Here is a 21,708-nt window from a genome sequence, read left to right on the forward strand (position 1 = left end):
TTTAGTTTTATGATCTATATAGTGGGGATAATTGTAACTCTATCCTTGCAACCTAATATAAGGATTTAATGAGATAATGTGTATGTCTCAGACTCATAGAAAGCATGAAATACATCTTAACTATTGTTTTTACTATAAACCTGTGCAAGTTCACAACATTCTCAAAGATTATTGACAGGTTTTAATCTGTTGAATCATAAAGGGGCTCTTAAGAAGTATAAAACACTATGTGATTGATAGGAATCTGCAGAAATACCAAAACCTCTTTAAATATTTATTAAGACAACAGGAAAGTGTTTTTTTTTAATCTAGTCTCACAAAGTCACTGAGCTTTATTCAAGTGGAACACTGCTCATTGATTCAACAAATATTTGTTGAGTGCTTGTTATATTAGGGGTAAAGCCTGGAACAAAATTAAACCAAATTCCCTAGCCCTCTGAGATTGTAATATAGTGGGGGAGAAGACAATAGAAAATAAGTGTGCAATAAAAAATAAAAATCAGGGAAGTAAGATAGATACCATGGGGTAGAAGGATTATTTTATGTGAGGTGATCATGGGAAGCTTCACTGACAAGGTGATGTGTGTTCAAAAACCTGAATCTTGGCCAACTCCAAGGTTTTGGCCTGAGCAATGGGAAAAATGGAGTTTCTCTCTCCTCAGAGGGAGACACCAAGAGAGAAGTTTGGGAGTAGCGGCAGGAGCCAGAGGCTCAATTTTGGACCCATTCGGAAATGCCTAACAGATCAAAGTGATGATGGCAGATTAAGTAGGCATCACCCTCATTTTGCACATGGGAAATTGTGGAGAGGACCAGTCAAATGACTTTGCCAGAATCATATGATAGGTGGATGGAATGGCTAACATTTAATTTCAGGTATCCTGGTTGATCTAATAGGCTATATTTATCCCAGGCTATACTAGCATTGACTGCAGAAGAAAGGCACAGAAAATTTACCTCAATTTTATTAATATCTAAGTGTGGGTAATTTATTCCTACTATTCATTCCTTACAAGAAAAACTTTTTTGTTAATTTTTTGGTTATATGTTATTATCTCAATGAAAACTTTTCTTTGTAAGTAGCTCAGAAGTCAAAGATGCTGTTTTTTTGTTGTTGTCTTTTTTACATGTACATTATTTAAAATTTTAATTATTTTCTATTCTATATACTGTAAAGTGCCCTTAAGTCCACCAAGAAACCTGAGAATCTCCAATGTTGGCTCTAACAGTGCTCGGTTAGCCTGGGACCCAACTTCAAGAAAGGTCATTGGTTATAAAATTGTATATAACAACGCAGATGGGACTGAAATCAATGAGGTAAGTTGGAACACTATGTCGAATTTTCCACTGCTTATGTTTTGGGGTTTTTTTGTTTTGTTTTTTTTTAATGGCTGCATAACCCACCATCCCAAAACATAGTAGCTCAAAACAATACTGTTTTCTTTCACAGTTTCTTTGGGTCTGGAATTGGGACTTGGCTGTTAATTTTAGCTTGGGGTCACTCATGAGATTGTAGCCAGGTAGTGGCTGAAGCTGGTGCCCTCATCTTGGCCTCCTAATTCATAGGTCTGGCGCCTGGTGTGGGCAGACTGGATCAGCTGGGGCTGAGGCAGCTCTCTGTGTTTCTAAGGAGACTCTTCACATGATCCCTCTAGCACAGCAGCTTTTTGTGTTGGCTCAGGAGTCCCCAAACCTGTGTTCAAAGAGATAGAGGCAGAGTGTCAGCTACACGGAAGCTATGCCACTTTGAGTTACCTAGTATCAGAAGCGACAGACTATCACCCCCACCACACTCTATTGATAGGAAATTTGACAAGTCCCTTATGGATTCAAGATGGGGAGGAAGACAGGTCGCACCTATATGGGGAGGCATGTGGGAAGGGAGGTAGACAGTGATGTGGCCATCTTGGGAAAATATCATCTTCCCCATTGAACTGGGGTGGGGAAGTATGTATTTTCATGGAAATAGTAAACTAGAAATAATGTCACTGTTACCCAGTTTGTCTGTTTTTGAGTAGACTGGCATCTGAAAGACCCTAGTTTGATGAACTTAAATTGCAAACTGAATAATTCAAATTTTGTGTAGGATGAGACTTTTACATAATAGAACTTATTAAAACCTATGAAGATATAGTATCTTGCATTCAGTGATTAATACTCTTTAGACATTTTTCCCTTGGCAATATGTTTTAGCAGAATAGTTAGCAAAGTTATTTTTATTCTTTTTTCCTTATCTTGGTCCAACAAGCTAAGACAAAGAGGGAAATATGTTGGATTACATCATTTCTGTTTTCTGACCAAATAAAGCAAGCATTTTCATATGCAGAGACAAATTTTTCCTTGTAATTAAATCCACTTAGTATTTTTCAGAATGCAGAATGCACCCTCTGCAGGACATTGGGTAATGAATGAGCAATAACTACACATTGGCTAATAATGTTGACATACCGTTCAACATCTTCATTAAATCCTATAAATCTTATGGCAAAATCTGACAAAGCTGGGACCATTTGGACTTGTTGCTTTGCTTTTGAAGACACCACTACTTGGTTTGGGGTCACTCGTGAGACTGCAGCCAGGTAGTGGCTGAAGCTGGTGCCCTTACCATGGCCTCCTAACTCATAGGTCTGGCGCCTGGTCTGGGAAGATGGGATCAGCTGGGGCTGGGGCAGCTCTCTGTGTTTCTAAGGAGACTCTCCACATGAACCCTCTAGCATGACAGCTTTTTGTGTTGGCTGAAAAGGATTGAAACAAAAAACACTGAGCTATCAGGTTTACAAATTCAGGCGTGTAGGAAGATCAAACAGATGATATGAATGAGGGAAGCATGCCATTAAATGTGCAGTAATAGTCACATCTGCAAAGAAACACACTTTCACCTGTTTTTCTCAAAACACGAGGCTAACTTGGACTATATTTCATATATTTTGTATTCCCATTTTGGGGACATGGATGTACAGTAGAAGAAATTTTCCACCAAAAGAAAAACAGTAGTTCGAGATTGATGGTAAGTGACCATGGACAGTGGGGCACCGTGACAAGGATGCTAGGCTGCGGCAGGGGCCAGTGGGCCGAGGGGTGCACACGTGCCCGTCCAAGACCCCCCACTGTCAGCTCCGGCAGATTGTCACCGCATGGAAATCCAGGCAGGGTTGCCAGACCTTGTGACCCTTAATCTTTCCGGGGATTTCTATTTTTATGTGAAGCTTACCAACAAAAAACGTCGCCTCATTAAACAACCGAAATAACACAGCAGCCACACTCCACAGTAAATACTTGTTCACTGTAGAGCATCTTTCTTTGGTAATGATTTTTCATAAACCAAAAATAAAGTGTCACATACATGTACATATGAGTTATATTTAAAAATATAATTATATCATACAATAACTTTTATTGAGGTATACTTGACATAAAACATTATATTAGTTTCAGGTGATTTGACATTTGTATAATAGCAAAATGATCACTACAATAGGTCCAGTTAACATTCGTTTAAAAAAATTATAGTTGTAGCCTTTTACAGTATTTTATGTTATTTGCCTTTATAAAGAATGGTCCCAGGCTAATACATTTGTTGAGAAAACATGTGCTTTCTTGTAGTGTTTTTCAATCTTGAGGATGCCTTTGGCACTTACTATTTCTAATTTTTATTGTGCTTGAAAATTAGAAAAATATGTTTGGTAAAACTGAACTTAAAATATAGGTAAATGGACTTGAAAATATGAAAATATTTTATCTGAATAAAATGGATGAACAATGTGTAGTTTTTGTAACATTTTCATTTTTTTTAATTTTATTTTTAAATCATATTCATTCTCTTACAGTTGTCTCAATTTTCCCCCTTCGCCCTCCTCCACCCATCCCACCCCGCCCTCCACTCCCACAGGCAATTCCCACTCTGTTGTCCATGTCCGTGGGTCATTCATCCATGTTCTTTGTCTAGTCCCTTCCCCTTCTTTCCATCATTGTCCTCCTTCCCCATCCCCTCTGGTTACTTTGTAACATTTTCATTTTGACTGGTGTGTACATGTACGTTCTTAAGTTTTAACTATGCAGTTGAGACTAGAGGTTGCTTGACAAGCATCTCCTGTTTAAGTGAAATATTATTTTACCTCATTTTGGAATATGTGATTTAATGGTGAATATTCCTATCACATTTTGCTCTAACTTTTATTAATTTAAGATTTTATTTATAGTCAATTTTACAAGTGGGTTTTTAGGAAATTTCTGAAACATTCTGGAATGAGCTTTAAAATGTCCCAACTGAAATCGAGGCAGTAGGTAACATGCAATGAATTGCTAAAGCTTTGCTTTTGGCTTAATTTATATTTCCTTCCTTTACTTCCTCTTCCTCCCTCTGTGTCTCTTCTGCCTTACTCTTCTCCCCAACTTTTTGGAGACTAAAAACGAAAATCAAAACAGAACACTTGTATGTCAGTGATGATAATACGGTTGGTGACGGCGATGTCAATGGTGATGGTGGTGGCGGCGGCTAACGTGTTCAGTGCTCTCCTGCGCCAGTCGCTGTTCTGAGAGCTTTACAGAGAGTACCGAGCACAGTCCTTAGACACAAGTGCTGCCGACACATGGCCTGTCGAACCCAGGAGAGAAGCCGCCTCAGAGAGCATGTGTTGTGAAAGAATTTGGGGACATGTGCAAACATGATGGACCTGAAGTGCTGCCATGTGAGTTTTATAAAGGAAAGGCCCCAGTTTTTAGACTCTGAGAAGCAAGTCCAGTTTCCGACAGTAATGGCTCAACAGCAGAGCCCAGAATAGAGCTCAAATCCCTCGTTCCTCATCAAGGACTATTTCTTCATCTCGCCCAGAATTAGGCTGAAGTTAAGCTTTTAGCGAGACTGTTTGAAAAATTATTCTCAAAAGCACTTCCATAACAATGAGATCATGGTCATTTGATATCATTTTCATTTTCCCAAATTCTCCTACATCTTAAAACTATTACCAGGAACACTAGTTTCAGAACTTAGTCTGAAACTCAAATAGGAAAACTAATAAAAATAAAAGATTATATTTGATGAAATAATCAATAATTAATGCATAAAATTAGTCTATTCAGTATCAAATAAAAGGCTTTAATAAATAAATATATCTGTTGAAAAGAGATATATCAATATATACTTTTATGTATGTGTGTGTTTATGTATATATATACATATATATACATATATATATGTATATATATGGGAAACTGACTGTGTATTTAAGACAGAGAGGTCAAGTCCTAATTACACATTTTAGTTAATAGTTTTATGGCTCCAGGAAAGTTAGATTAGCACTTTGAGCCTCAAGATCCTTGTTGATAAAATAGTTATTAAAAATAACTAGGGTTTATCAGGGGGAGGAGAATGCACTAAATAAGACAATGGATGCAAAGTCACTGACACATTGTTAAGTGCTCAGTAAATCCTAGTTATTACAATTCAAAACAACGGAAAGCAATATGTAAATATAGTTTAGATGAATGTGTATTCAGCTCACATTTTAAATATGGACTTGTCTTTTCTATGAGTTTAATGAAGCCATATTGTGAATAATGTTTATGAGTACAGGATTTAGAGTCTGAAACACTTGTATTTAAGTTCTATATACTAGCTGGTTATCCCTTAGCAAATCCTTAACTTTTTGGAGTCTCATTTCCCCATCTTCAAACAGGGGTAATAATTAACTACCCTATGGAGTTGTGTAGGAATTAAGTGAACTAATACATGTAAATCCTACATACAGTACTCAGACCACAGAAAAATGCTAAATGCTAAGAATGACCTATAATATGAGGTTCAGATTCAGAAGATACTCCTTTTTTTTTTTTCCAGTTAACTATTACTGTGTAACTAACACCCTGGCTTAAATAACAACCCATGATTATGCAACTTGGGCAGGGTTCAGCAGGGGTAGCTTGTCTCTGCTCCATGTAGTGTCAGCTGGGGTGACTCTTGTACTCATCTGGGACCTTGAGTGGGCTAGAATTTCCAAGATGACTTCATTTCCATATCTGGCACCTCTGCTGAGGTGGCTGAAAAGGCTAGAAGTTTGGCTCCTCTGTCCAACTGATTGGTCAGGGTTTCAAAGGGTTGAAAATGGATGCTCTTCTCTCCAGGGTTGACACTCTTTTTTGAAACTGTAGTTTACTTTTGTTTTAAAAGTTTATGTAGTTTCTGGATTGGCTCTTAGGTTAGACGAGCCCTTTATTATCTCCTTTAAAAAGGTTTTTTGTTGTCTTCCAGTCAAGATGGCAGCATAGACAGACATGGCTTGCCTATTTGCACAACCATGTCAAAATTACAACTAAAATATAGGACAACCATCACTCAGGATTCCAGAAATCAAGCTGAATGGAAGTATGACAACTGTGAAATAAAAGAAACCACATCCATCCAAGCTTCCAGGAGGGGTGCAGATGTGGAATGGGCTTGTCCCACACACATGTGGATAAAAATTTCAGAGGGATATCTCTGGAGTGAGGGCTCCCAGATCCACACCAGGCCACCCATTCCCAGATTCCAGTGCCAGAAAGATAAGTCCCCACAAATTTTGGCTGCAAAAACCAGCGGGGATTGAGTCAGTGGAAGAAACTTCTGGAACCCCAAACAGTTTCTCTTAAAGAACCCACACATGGACTCACCTACTCAGACTCCCTCCCTCTGAGCTCCAGCACTGGGGTAACAGCTTGAAAGGCACCAGTGGTTCACAGGGAGAAACAGAAGTGTCTGGCATCAAGGTGAGCAGAGACCATTATCCCTTTGCTAAACTCCCCACAGGGCTGGTAAGCTGGTGCCATATCTGAGACTACATCAATTTGGCTAACACTGTTTGACCCCGCTTTGGGAATCCCCAGGTGTTCTGTCTCACCCAATCAATGGGCCCACCCAAGTTGCTTTTCCATAGGAATGATGGATCTTGGTTAATAAATCTTATCAAACAAGCAACAGCTGGCTTCAGTGAGCCCTAGCAGCCAGATTAGATTCACAGCTTGGTTTTGTCAGGGAATCTCCAGGCCCAGCACAAGTAGCAGCCATCTCAGATTGCTTTATAGCTCAGGCAGGGTTCCCCTGAACAAAACACAAGTGGGGGCTGACCTTGGCCTGCACCACTGGGGAAACACCAGGGCTAACGCAGCCAGTGGACAGCTGCAGACCACCTCGGAGCACCACCACCCTGCCCCTGCACAGAAGATCCTCCATGGAGGGCGGAGGCTGGTGGTCAGTGGTCACAGCCAGTCCTTGCAGCTGACTGGCCTGAGTAAATCCCTCCCATTGATCTGCCAGCAGCAACCAAGTCTCAGCTACAAGAGGAGGGTATACTGAGCTCACACGAAGGGCGCACATCAAGTACCCAGCTTGGATGATAGGGGAGGCTGTGCCACTGGACCCTACAGGACACCTACTACATTAGGCCACACTATCAAGACGCAGAGTCAAAAGAGTTCCCCCTAATACATAGGAATAAACACAGGGAGGCTGTCAAAATGAGGAGACAAAGAAACATGGCCCAACTGAAATAACAGATCAAAACTCCACAGAAAGGGCTAAATGGAGATAAGCAATCGATCAGATGCAGAGTTCAAAACACTGGTTATAAGGATGCTCCAGGAACTTAGTGAGGATCTCAGCAGCATAAGGAAGACACAGTCAGAAATGAAGGATACACTGATTGAACTAAAGAACAATTTATAGGGAAACAACAGTAGAATCGATGAAGCCGAGAATCAGATCAATGATTTGGAACATAAGGAAGCAAAAACAACCAATCAGAACAACAAGAAGAAAAAAGAATACAAAAAAATGAAGATAGTATAAACAGCTTCTGGGACAACTTTAAGAGACTGAACAGTCACCTCACAGGGGCACCAGAAGAAGAGAAAGAACAAGAAATTGGACATCTATCTGAAAAAAGAGTGAAAGAGAACTTCTCTAAAATGGCAAAGAAAATAGACATGCATGTCCAGGAATCACAGAATCCCAATTATGGTGGATGCAAAGAGGTCCACTCCAAGACACCTCATAATGAAAAGGCCAAAGGTTAAAGATAAAGAGAGACTCTTAAAAGCAGCAAGAGAAAAGAAGTTAGTTACCAGATGGTTGTCAGATGGGAGGGGAGATGGAGGGAATGGGCAAAGAGGTGAGAGGACTGAGAAGTACAAATAGGTAGTTACAGAATAGCCACGGGGATGCAAAGTACCCTACAGGAAATGTAGTAGCCAAAGAACTTATACACACGATCCATGAACAATGGTAGAGGGATTGCCTGAGAGAGTAGCGGGCACTGAGTAGAGGGGAGCAAAGGGGAAAAACTAGAAAAATCGTAATAACACAATCAAAAAATATAATTAAAAAATAAATTACAAGACTCTTTGTTGCTTTCATCTGAATTTTCATTTAATTATTCTGTTCCCTCAAAAAAAAAAAATGCAACATACAGTAGTAAAAAAGCTAACCAACATTTTGCCCTCAAGGAGTTTACACTCTATGTAGGAGGTAAACAACAAACCACTTTGTATGGAAATAAAATAATTTGGGGCTGTGATTGGTGCTAGAGGGGAAACAAATAAGGGTGTTGTTCGAGAATAGCCCTACTGGGAGAGGTGGAAAGAGAAACCCCCTCTGAGGAGGTGGAATTTAAGCTCGGTCCTGACCAATGAGGAAGGCGGAATTTTGAAAGATCTAGGGAAATAGGGTCCCAGAAAAAACCAACGGCATGTGCAGCGGCCCTGAGGTGAAGAAGACTTGGACCTGCTGGGAGGTCAGTGAGGCTGGAGCCCAGGGGGCAATAAGGTGCGGTTAAAAAAGGAGCAGCGCTCCAGGTGGTACCAGGCCAAGGGGTCATTGCAGGGGGCCTGGTTTTCATTTGAAGGGCAGCCCATGGAGGGTTTAGGTAGAATGTGATGCATTTTATATTTTGGTAAAGGTCACTTTGACTGCCATGAGCAAATACAGTGAGCTTAGTTACCTTCCCATTAACCTCAGGGAGCATGACGATTAGTTATTCGCACTGTTGTAAACCACGGATCTTCATGATATTGCTCTAAAATGTCTCCTGAAAACATTTTAAGTCAGATATTTTTTGGCAGAGTCTGCTTTCAGGTAAATAGGTTCATTTCTTCAGTTTCCCAGAGTCCCTAGCGTATAGTAGTTTTGTGAATTTTAATTGAGGCAATGTCTGGAAAGGGCTTAAGTGGGAGGTTCCATTTGCTCGGCCTCCTGTATCTCTCCTGTATGTAACTCAACAGCCCGAGACCCAGCCTCTCAGAGGTGAAGCTGTGTCTGTTCTTTGACTCTGAAGATGACTTTGCTCAGGGCTCTCTCTGTCTTCTAGATTCTGCCCTCACCTCCTTGTACTTTGTTTTTTTTTTCTTCTTCAAGATCTGTTCTTTTTTCCTTTCCCTTTCCAATTCTTCCTTTTCTTTACACTTTTGGTCCTTACCTTCAGTACTTCCTCCTTTATGTGCCCTAAAGATATGGATACATATTTTTCCCAGGTATATCTCTCTCTGAAAGATAACGGGCAATTTCAAATATTTATTATTGTCTTTCATATGACCATTCTCTTATTCCACCCCTGCATGGTTACTCACCTGTGCATCTCTATGGGAGTTACTTAATCATGGAGTCAACAGAGTCCAGAAAATCAAGCCAAAAACTGGCTGCGTCTAGCAGATCAGCCTGGAAGCATTATATTTATGCTAACAGTATAAATTGTGTGCACTTTACGTTCTAGATCATTCATGAGTGGAAATAATATTAGTTGTAAAGATGTCCTGAGAATTAACTGATAGGTAACCTGTTTAAGGGTATAAGATTAGAAATGTGTATATAAAAACTGACTGGTTTTATAATACAGGAATTTTTTTTTTTGCAATATTTATACCTCTGCTGCCAGCCAAGTGAACCACAGATGCTAATAAAACGACTTCTGTTTCCAGTGTCAGAGAGTATCTGATATAGCTGTCATGCCGTCTTTCCTCTACAGGTTGAAGTCGACCCTATCACTACATTCCCGCTGAAGGGCCTGACACCCCTCACGGAGTATACCATTGCCATCTCCTCCATGTATGAGGAAGGGCAGTCAGAGCCTCTGACTGGAATGTTCACCACAGGTAAGTAAGCCATGGTATGGTTTCCAAGAGTAACTCTATGGCAACCATACAATGGACCATCTTTTTGCCCTGGTTGGGTGGCTCTGTTGGTTGGAGCGTTGTTCTGTACACCAAAAGATTGCAGGTTCAGTTCCTGGTCAGCGGTACTACCTGGGTTGCGGGTTTGATCCCGGGTCTGGGCATGTATAGGAAGCAACCAATCGATGTTTCTCTCTTACATTGATCTCTCTCTCTGCACCCCCTGCCATTTCTCCTCTCTCTCTAAAATATCAATAAACACTTCCTCAAGTAAGGATTAAAACAATAAAAAAAGAAATGGAGCAGCTTCTTCAATTGTGATTTTAAAGAGATTACATTTTAATTTTTGTTTATTTTATATTAATCCTAACAAACCCACAATTAGGTGACTAGACTGCATAATGGCTAATTATTTTCTATCAAAGCAAGCAAAAGAGAGAAAAGACCATCGAAATTCAGAAGGTGTCAGTTAAATGAAAGTGTACATTGTTCTGTTCCTAACCTCATATCGTTTCTTTTGTTCTATCAGTGTAATATTTTCCCGACTTTCTGGTATTCCTTTGCATGTATATTACATAGAACTTTCAAAATTGTTGATATCCAAAAGTTTTTGACCTACAAAATGACAGTTTTATACTATTTAACTTAATACATCAATTTATAGCCAATAATGTAGTTTCATGCAGACTAAAATAATACAATTTGGGATACTTTAAGTACTTAAATAAAAAATAAGGCACAAATGCATTATTTCTCTTTTCTACAAATACTCCGTAGTCACTCAGTAAATGTAAAACTTTTTTGCCCCTGTGGTGACAATTCTATTGTTTGCTTTCTGAACGTACTCAGATTGCACATGGAAACAGATTTGAGGAGGTGATGAGATGAGAATTTGGGGAGAGATGAGAATTTGGGGAGAGATGAGAATTTGGGGAGAGATGAGAATTAGACTAGATCCAGAAGTAATGTTCATGGCAAAAATTTTAGCCATTTCACAAAATCTCCCAAGGGCTACCTCCAGTTGGAATTCTCATGGGGCCCTGACAAAGAGTCCTAAACATCTCTGATTTCAAATAATAAAAATCAGTGATGGACAATTCATTCAGGGTATAGTTGGATGTTATACTCTCTGCTGTACATCTCAGAAATGCGTAAGCAGTGAAATAATGGAAGGTCTGATAAATTGTGTTTCACTTCTGATGGCCGCCATGTGTATGGGATTAAAAGGATGAAGCTTATTCTCAAGGACTTAACTTATTCCTAGAGAAAGCTTTAGGCATGAAAGTGAATAAAATCATGGGAATGTAGCTGATGACCTTACGATGATGGTGTGAGGTGGCAGGCGGATGCTGGAGGTGTTGGCTGGAACAATGTCAAGTATTGCAACGTATCGTTGTCTAACCCCTGTGCTCTGCACCTGAAGCTCCTACAAAGTAATGTTGGAGGTAGACCATAATAGACAAACTAAAAAGAGAAGAAAGTGCATAAAGCTAAAAGGGGCATTTCTCAGACTTCTAGGGCAGCATTTTGTTAATTTCCTCAAAGTACTAGGGAAAATATTATCTTTGTAAAATGATGAATGTGGCACTCTTATAATTTTTTTATAGTTAATGACAATAATTAATCAAATAGAGAGAACCTAAGTTTTCTGGAAATGACTGGAACACTTGTACAGTCTGCTCTGTCCAAAGTCTTTCCAGTTTACCCGGTGGGTGAATGCTGCAAACAGAAACGTTGGGAAGGTCACGCTGGACCGATGGGTGCTGCTCTTGGGAGTCCCCTCCCAAATCAAGGGATGGCTCAGGGAGCCTTCTCTTCCTGTAGCTCCAGGAGTGCTGGCTTTCTTGCCTTCTCAGTTTCCTCACAGAATCTCTTTCGTTGTCTCACAGAGGAAGTTCCAGCCCAGCAATACTTGGAAATCGATGAAGTGACAACAGATGGCTTCAGAGTGACCTGGCATCCCATCTCGGCGGATGAAGGGCAGCACAAGCTGATGTGGATCCCAGTCTATGGTGGGAAGACCGAGGAAGTGAGTCATGGGAAACAGGCTGAAAATTAATCTGGAGTATTTTGTTAGGAAGGGAAGGCCCCCTCCTGCATGAGTTGGTCTTCCTTTTAAAATAGATGGAGAATCTATTTTATCCCAAAGTAATTAATATATTGCACAGCATGGATTTTTGTAAATGTGAAACCGTATGATTCCATATGCATTTTTGCAGGTGCTTTAGTTAAATATTTCATATCTCTTCAGATTCTCTAACTTTCCTAAATGACATTGACTAAAACTTCAAAATGCTGCTTTTGTGATATTCATAGTTTATGTGCTGAGAGAATTGAAAGGAGTAAGGTCTCTGTTTTGACTTAAAAGTTGAGCTCGATGACCCTAGAGTCCTTTATGCTTCGTTGTTTCTTGCCTACACTCAGGGCAACATTTTTCCTTTTTATTATTATTTTTCTTAAATTTCTCCTCTGTTATTCAAGTAAACCCAGTTACTAAACACTAAATGCTCTTCAGGTCATCCTAAAAGAAGACCAAGACTCCCATGTTATTAAGGGCCTGGATCCTGGCACTGAATATGAAGTTTCACTGTTGGCTGTACTGGATGATGGGAGCGAGAGTGAGGTGGTAACAGCTGTTGGGACCACACGTGAGTCTTGGTCTGACCAAGGTGGACATCACCAACTCCCTCCACCCGATACCCCACCAGGTTCCCTGCCCATCAGCCTTATCCTGGGCTACAGAAGCTTCGATTTCTCTTTGTCCCCCAGAACTCTTCACATATCGTTACCTTTAATGAAACCAATATGTAAAGCATCTTTGCATCTTAGGTTATGACCACCATAAGGCCAGCATCTATCTATCTTGTTCATTATAATCTTTCCAGTGCTTAGCACAGTACTTGGCATGTTTTAATTGTGTAATAAATATTTGCTGCCTGGATGGGTGGGTGGATGGATGGATGGAATAATTATAAATGAATAAGTGAGCAAACAAATAAACCTAGGGGAAACATGTCCACCAAGAGTTTATGGAATTTCCCAAGTTGATTTTGGTTCCAAGAATCATGTACAAAATTCACTTGCTGATTCATTCATCCCTTTATTTTTTTAAATATGAGGTATTAAACACATTACATTTTCTTTCATTGGGTTCCCAGGAATCAGATTCTGAAACAGAAAATTACATCCAGAAGGTTTATTTAAGAGTTTAGTTGGGAGATACATCTGTAAGGAAGTAAAGCTGGCCGGATGGGACATAGAGAGGAGCTAAACAGCCCTCAGCTAATTCTGTTAGGCGTTCTAGACCTGGGATGACCCTCCTGAGTTGTCCCAAATTGAGTCAAAGGGGCCAGGCCCTTGTATCCCTGCAGTTTCCTGTTGTTGGAGGTAGGCTATCCCCCGAAAGGGACTATGACCTCAGGCAAAGCAGTCCCCAGAGCTCAGAGCCACTGCAGCCAGTACTCCAGAACCTGGTGGATGAGCATGTCGACACTGGAAAGGGGACTTGGTGGAGCACCTCACAGTTGCTCCAGCCACTGGTTACCCAGGTTGGATACATGAAATAGAAGATGCACATCTACTGTCCTTCTTGGTGGCCTTGTTTGGCAGCCCTTTCACACCCTGATCTACAGCAACTTCCTTGAATTACCATGGTTATGCCTCATTTTGAAGTAACTGGGAGGTTTCACAACTTTATAGGTATAATTCAAATATTTATACGAAGGCTGGTATCTGTGATCAGGCACTTGAATTTCTTTGGTCTTCAGTGTCCTTCTCTGCAGATAGGTACAACGTCTGCCTTACATACAGCTCACACCTTTACTCTTGCAACTATACCCAAGGTTGTTATGAGAAGCAAGTGAGATAATATAGGTGACACTTTCTTTGAAAACTACAAAATGCTATGTACAAATATGTAGAGTTATTTTCATGACAGAATTTTAAAATAATACATGTATTTTTTAGTTGACAGTGTTTGGACAGAACCACCTACAACCATAGTACCTACCAGGCCTGTGACGTCAGGTAAGGACAAATCAAAGCCTAATTACCCGTAAGAAAAATTTGATTTAAACTGAAGTTATTTATCCCAGTTTTATTCATTTCTTTTTTTTATTAATTAGGAGCAGCGTATGCCAGTTCGAATTTCACACCTCTCATGACCTCTCACCCTCTTCTTACCCCTAAATACCAGTAGGTGCTTAGACTACTCATGTCGCTCTTACTCCTCTCTACCTTTTCTGTCTTTGTTTTGGATTCCCATTTAATCTTTCCGAGGACGTTAGCATAGCAAACCCTAGAGTTTCTGTCCTTGTCTTGATCTCAGTGACTTCTCCTATTACTCTCAGTTGAGAATTATTCATATCATGGTTTCCTTGCATTTCTGTGGGTAACTAAGGTCTGGCTGGTCTATTGGTTTTTCTATAACAGTTGTTTTCTCTTTCAGCTTAACTTCCCCCTCCATTATAACACACCTTCTAACTAGCTGTCAGAGTCAACTAGATAAAATACAAATTTAATGACATCATTTAGTTCCCTCTCTAAAGCCCTTCTATGGGTTTCTAGGTTTTCCATATTCATTCATTCACTGATTCATTTATTCTTCAGCTAATCTTTATTGATCCTTTTTTTATTCCCCCAAATCTCTTTATCATAACACCCAAGATCCTGATGGTGTTCTGTATCTCTTCCTGGTCTGCAATCATGTTTTTCATACTTTCCCCATGTCCCCCTGCGATCTAGAAGTCTTAGTCCTGAAGATAAGGTGCTATTGCCTCCTGTTCTACTGCTTGATACCTTCCCCTGGTTTTGCCTGGTAAATGTCACTCTCCTACTACCTCTGTAATACTTTCACTATTTTTGTCAAGAGTTAATCACTGTCTATCTCAAAGGCATAACACTGTCTGACGTACATGAAAAACTCAGTAAATGTTGGCTGAATAAATGAATGAAGAAAAGAAAGAGTTAGTAGAGATGGACAGAAAGAAAGGAAGTCTTTGCAAAAAGGTGAAGAAAAACAGGACAAATAAGGGGGCAGACACCTTGGAAGATGAGAGGGAATGTGTCAGAGAATACAGGTGAAGGTGTTTGGACAGGTGTCAGAGAAAACAATAATCTCCGCCCGGGCTGAATGAAGAGAGGCAGCCATGGTGGGAGATTTGTGCCTAAGGGCGAGTGCCAAAGTGGAAATAAGGGAACAGGGCAGCAGGCATGTTGGATGCTGGATCACACACCGAGGCCCACATCGGTCCATCATGTCTGCTTCTCCAACAGAGCACTAGCGTGATGTTTTTATTAGCATGCTCCCCTTCATGAGTGGGCTCCCCTGGGGTTTCCCAGCCCAAGGGCTTCTCCCCTGTTACTAGTGTGTATACAGAGCGGGTAGTTTTGAGGTGTCCATGGTCTTGCCTTGTCAGCATCTCTTGAACCCATTTTCTTTTTGCTGCCAGTAGTTATGGCTCCCCATTATCCACTAAAGCTAAATTTTTCTTCTTCATGTGAGTCTATATTAAAGAAATACATTAAATGATCCTTGTTCCCATGTCCACAGACTGTCTCTGTAGCTCATTTTGGAATACGATGGGTTTAAAATTCTTTAATCCTTGGTTGTGTTTATTCCAGTTTTCCGGACAGGAATCAGAAACCTGGTTGTAGATGATGAAACCACTTCTAGCCTGCGGGTAAAATGGGACATTTCAGACAGCAGCGTGCAGCAGTTCAAGGTGACCTACCTGACTGCTCAAGGAGACCCTGAGGAAGAAGTGGTAGGAACGGTCTGTATAAATACAGCTGACTAGAAACTCTGAGCCTTCTTGACTGACAGAGCTAATGGCGCTACCGCCAGAGATTGATGCTAGCTCTCTCTACAGCTACTTTCTTGGTGACTTTACCGTCTCCAAACACTAATGTTTTCATTTAACCCAAACTCAAATACTGGTTTCTTGATGACCTTTCTATCTCCGAAACTTGCCCCACATATAGCTTGCTTCAAATTGATAAAGCCTCTGAACTTTGTTTCTCCTGTTGTTTCTGCTGTCTTAAGGCCCCAAAGCTATACATACATTAAACTTTTGGACCTTGGGAATCTGATAGCCTGTTTAGCAAAGAATACATGAATGATCTTCTTTATATAGTTGAAGTGGTATTAATAAAATGCCATCTGGTAACAAATAGTTATATTTTTCATTGACATTATCTCATTTTCAGTAGACATAAAGTCATTTTTAATTTATTCTTAATCATGAGTATCTCCCTTAGGGGATTTAGATATTTGCATGTGTTGAGTTTTAAGTGGTATCATCTACATTTGTTTTTCTATATTGGAAACTTGGATACATGCTTAATCATGGCCTTCCCATTTAAAAAAAAATTATACTGCATCATTCCTTTTAGTCTAGAACCTGAAAATTGTTTCTTAGATATGCTTCTTATCAGACCAGATAACTCCAGTTTTCATCTAACAAATGTTCTTCTTTCTTTCTCTTTTTTGGTCATGAAACTTGCTTTATTTAGCCTCATTCCTCGCATTTCTTGTCAGTGCATTGTGTTTGAGCCATTTTAAGAAAGAGTTCTCAAAATTCATTATTACTCAAGAATGAAATCATTATCCTTCCTTCCTCTTCCTTACTTACAGGGCCTTTGATGAAAATTTAGTTTTATTTATGTGTTTATCTAAAAAATTATTTGAGCCCAAAATTCTGTCAGGAAACACTTTATTTCTGGCTGGTAGAAAAATCATTATACAATACAATGGTAACCGTAAAATATCCACATCTACTGTGCATAGCCAGAAGGTCCATGAAATTAGTCTGGGAGTATCCTTGGGAAGTTAATGAATGCTTAAACAAAACAGGTTGAATTATAAATGGACTCAGACCATAGATTTCAAATGATTCATGCTGGAAAATTTCAAAAAAAAATTAAAACTAAAGCTATAATTTGGATGTCTTATTTTCCCCGTTATTGTCCACATATTTTAATTCAGTTCCTAAAAATGAGACCCATAAAAACTTCCCAGAATGAGAATTTTGTTTTTGCTTTTTGTTTCTACTCTTTCCAAGAAACACATTAAGCTTCTTACTAAATTATTCTTGCTAATTTGGAAAGAGTAACAATGTAATCTTATGTACGCACTTGTAAGCTATGCAAGGTACAATAATAATAATATTTTCTTTGGCTTGTCCCTAGATAATTTTCACTTCGGTAGTTTCTTTCATTTCACACAGTTTATTTCGAAATACTTGGACAACCTAAATGAAGGGGGAAAAGATCAAAAGTCTTAAAGCACATGTGCCCCAGTTAAACAAACTTTTAATAAAAATTAAAAATATTGATAAATTTTGTAGTGATTATTTACTGTGCAGAAGTGTTTTCACTATACAGAAGAAAGTACTCTGGAGTTCTTTGAATATCAAGCGCCTTTGAATTATAAGTAAATTGGAATTGTGTACGCTTACTTTATGGGCATATTTTCAGGGACTCAGCTGAGGATTAACTGGGAATTTATATCTCAGTGTTTTATGAAGTGTTACTGCTGTATAAATGTAATGTATTGCTATTGGAGACAGAAAATGGGTGCATCTAGATTTAGATTATAAAACCAAAGCAGGACAGACAGTTGCAGACCTATATCAAAATCCAAGGCCATTGAACTCCCACACACCAAAGAAACATCTTAAAATAATGATACATGGCAGAGAAAGGAAGATGGCTGAAATATATCCCAAAAGTGATATGGGACATGTTTCTGGATATGAGAAGTGCTTCTTACTATCTTTCTAAATTTTTCTTAACTGCAAATGCTGTTTAAAGTTACTTCAGGAAATGACTAAAGTAAGAGTATTGAAGTTGGAGAATAGTGTATGTATATAAGATTGTAAACCAAAATCAAGCATGCACATATATATACACATATACATGTATATATATACATACATGCATATACATGTATACATACGCATATATGTGTATATATATGTAGATATATAACAAAGGGAATTAGACTTGCTTTTCGAGTTGCAATGACATATTTAAGCATATTCAAATCTACCAGGTATTTCCAATAAAAAGCTTTTAAACATTTAGACAGTAAAGATACCTGACAAATATTTCATATGGATTGACTTTTATCTCTGCTCTGAAATAGGGAGGCGTGACAATCACAATGCCTGGAATTTTTTGTCAGGGTAATGGGACTCACACTTCTTTATTTGTGAAAGGCGAATCAGTATCCCAGACTTCTCAGAGCCTAGGTGTCAAAATCCATAACCGTAACCTGAATTCTGACTTGCAAGAAACATTCTACAGCAGGGATGCTTAGGGTATGGCTCACTCTCCTACAGGATAAGCTCAGAGAGTAAAATTAAGCTTTACGAACATGTATAGCAATTTAATATTGCAGCATCGAAGACCATGCTTCTAAGCAATTTTGTTTTATTGTAATTATAAAAATACTGGTCTTCAACAGATTGGAATCAACCCAACAGCACCAATACCACCTAGTCCATCACCACAGAGAGCGTGAGCATCACTGGCCAGGAGTGAGATGTAGGGAACCCTCCTCCTACTGCTGGAACCAGGCTGCGCTGAAGAGCTCTGGGCAATAATAGAGCCAGATGTGAAGTTGCATTTCTGATGAAAATTAGAAACGTGATGTTCACTGGTCAGATTTGCGTCTCACTTGTCCATGAGCATCTTTTATAGAATTGTTTTATAAACAAACCCAGCGTCTGCAGTGCTCTCTGGCATCTGTTTGTGCTGGGTGCCCATCTTTACCTTGCTTTGTGCAAACAAGCAGAAACCAAGCAGAAAACACTTTGCAAACTCCAGAGACATTTACATTTTAGTCTTGCAAATGAATATCATTAGGACGAAAAGGTTCAAGCAGTGCAGTCATGAGGAGTAGAGGGCAGTGGTTAAAACTATGTTCAGGCCCCATTTCCAGGATGTCAACATGGCTCCTGAACTCAATAGCTGTGTGGGCCTCCGTTTCCCCATCTGTAACATGAGTGTAATGATACTACCTAACAAAGGGATGTGGTGAAGATGAAGTGAATTGCTATATTAGACTACTTGGCGTAGCACCTGGCACATAGTAATTGATGAGTAAATGCTGGCTATTATCATAAACCACAGCAACCGCGTCCCAGAAAACTGAAGGCATCCTCCCAGAGGGCCTCGCTGCTTTGCAGTTTTACACAGTCAAAGTTTGATTGGTTCTGGGGGCATGTGTTTCTCGGTTTGAGAGGAGACCTTATTTAAGGACCATCAACATGGGTGGTTTGCTAAACATACTGCTTGGAATAAAAGCCCAGGCTCTGTGGTCCAGAGGAGTTCTATTTGAAAGAAGCACCCTGAAGAAAGCTACATCGATGAGGTAAAAATACAAGTCGGTACCACCACAATTCTTCCTTTTGGAAATGTCCTTAACGCTAGGGTTGTCTTAACTCATTCTAGAATAAAGCAAGGCTCCTTTTTGAAAATCTCCCTGCTGGGGCCACGTCAGTCCAACCCTGTACCCTGTATATCAATGTCCTTTTGCTGTGAGGAGCAAAATTACATTAATCCAATAGAAAATCATCTCATTCAGACTTTCTTTTTATATACATTAAAAAAAAGTGTTGTTTGAAAGTTGAGCAATATCTTAGCAACAGCTGCCTGTGGGTTCAACTCGAGGCTTTCTAGGGCTTATTCCTTGATTTATAGAGTCCTTCTCTCATCCAGAAGGAGAGAGCGTAGCCCTTTGCCTGCTGGCGTTTGCATTGAAAAGCTGCTCCAGCTGTCCCGGTCTTGTGACTGCCTTAAATGAGTTTGGGTCAGTTCTTACATCCCAGTGTTTTTTCCAGCCATGATTAAGTTCCTTAAATGGCTCAAGATGTGTCAGCATCTAACTGCTGGAGCACAGGCAGGAAGGTTTGTGGTTTTTGCATTGGGAACATGTGGCTTTTCTGGTCCACACATCCTTCCCAGGGTGCCAGAGTCTGTGCTGCTGAGCCACACTGTGTGGCACGGCGATGCCTGTGAGGGGTCGACCCCACGGCTGCATTTCATTTTTGGCAGCTGTGGAGACGGAGTGATGGTGATTTCAGAATGCGGGAAACATCTCCCTTTAGAAGTGAAAAAGCTGCAACATTTTTAGTGTTCCTGGTCAATATGTTTAGATCCGGGAAACTTGGATCGGACATGTGGTTCTGTTGTTCTTGGCTAACATCCATACTTTTCTAAAATGCTGAGATTAAATGATCTCAGAAATGGTAAAGAATAGAAGGCTAAATTTTTGAGGTGATAGTTAAGTAGAATCAGACAGGATAGGCAGGCAGGCCGGGTTCTAGAAGGAACACTCTGAAGCTATGAACACCTGCTTTCCAAATAGATGATCACTGTCTCTTCTGGATCCTTTACAAATGCAGAAAAGATGTTGAGAGAAGACCATTCCTCAGAGCCAAAAGCTTCACATTTAAACCTTCTGTATTAGTGATTATATACTAAGGGTTACTGAGGGGAATTTCAGAGAGAAATGCTTTTGCACGGATGCTTTTGTTTTTTTCGCATCACTTTCCAAACACATCTTGCTTCTGATCCTTTCAAAGTGCCCACAGTCCTGCTCTTTGTGACCAGTGGCAACAGAGGTCTCACTAAGCCCATGGCCCTTTGCGTTCCTGTGCAGGTCATGGTGCCTGGAAGCCAGAACAATGTCATTCTGAAACCTCTGCTTTCCGATACCGAATACAAAGTCACAGTGACTCCCATCTACGATGACGGAGAGGGTGTCAGCGTCTCAGCCCCTGGAAAAACCCGTGAGTGATGCTTTCTCCCTATGGATACTAGCTGGCTATTCAATTGAAAATGATGCCCCTTGTAATTTATCCCAAATAACGCAAAAGTACTGTGGTGAAAAGAGCAAAAGAGATTGGGAGACAGAAAATCTGTGTTTAAGTTCTGTCTTCGCATGGTCAAGCTGTGTGACTTTGGGCAAGTTGCTTAACTGCTCTGGGCCTCAGTTTTCTTGTCTGTTAAAGGAAAGGCTTGAAAACAACTACATCTCACTCCTTTGGCACCTAATGCATCACAAGCTCTGTTGATCCTCCAAAGTGCATTCTACACAACTGTCCACTTTTTCTTCATCTAATTGCTCTCCCCCAATCCAAGACACACTCTCTCACTAAAATGAGTGCCCAAGCACCAATAGAGTCTTTGTGATTCTACTCTTGAATCCTTTGTTCTCCTCACAGCAGCCTGTGGGGCTTTCCAAATATAAATAATCTCATGTCCTGCCTCTGTCTGAAGCCTCCTAATGGCTTTCCTTTGTATTCAGGATGAAATCCAACAGTTCTTCCTAAGGCCATACAAGGCCCTATTTTGTCTGCACCCTGCCGATCCCTTTAATCTCTCTCCTAACTGAAGTTGCCTCAGCCACACCTCCTCTTCTGCTCTCCATTAGACCGTTGAAGCTTGCTTCTGCCACAGGCCCTCGCACTATTCCTTCCATGGACAATATCTTTTCCCAGTTGTTTGCATTCCCCGCTTTTTCTTGTCAGTTTGGTCCCAGCAGAATGTCATCTCCTCAGACTTTTC

At 40.0% G+C, this 21,708-nt stretch overlaps 1 protein-coding gene across 2 annotated transcripts in view; it reads left to right on the plus strand.

Moving 5' to 3' along the window:
- Nucleotides 1-21,708, plus strand: part of COL14A1 (collagen type XIV alpha 1 chain) — a 191,287-nt gene that overhangs the window by 70,463 nt on the left and 99,116 nt on the right. The window contains exons 14-20 of one of the 2 annotated variants that reach the window (XM_054590440.1): nt 1,178-1,317; nt 9,990-10,116; nt 12,024-12,163; nt 12,650-12,782; nt 14,101-14,160; nt 15,757-15,899; nt 20,801-20,930. In XM_054590440.1, the coding sequence (XP_054446415.1) occupies nt 1,178-1,317; nt 9,990-10,116; nt 12,024-12,163; nt 12,650-12,782; nt 14,101-14,160; nt 15,757-15,899; nt 20,801-20,930 (873 nt within the window). Of the gene's footprint in view, nt 1-1,177; nt 1,318-9,989; nt 10,117-12,023; nt 12,164-12,649; nt 12,783-14,100; nt 14,161-15,756; nt 15,909-20,800; nt 20,931-21,708 lie in introns of those variants that run through there. The other variant, XM_054590439.1, reaches the window with a different exon arrangement.

This window comes from Pteronotus mesoamericanus, unplaced genomic scaffold (assembly GCF_021234165.1).
Source record: "Pteronotus mesoamericanus isolate MK-2021 breed Mesoamerican mustached bat unplaced genomic scaffold, CSHL_Meso_final scaffold_174, whole genome shotgun sequence".
NCBI classification, from domain to species: domain Eukaryota; kingdom Metazoa; phylum Chordata; class Mammalia; order Chiroptera; family Mormoopidae; genus Pteronotus; species Pteronotus mesoamericanus.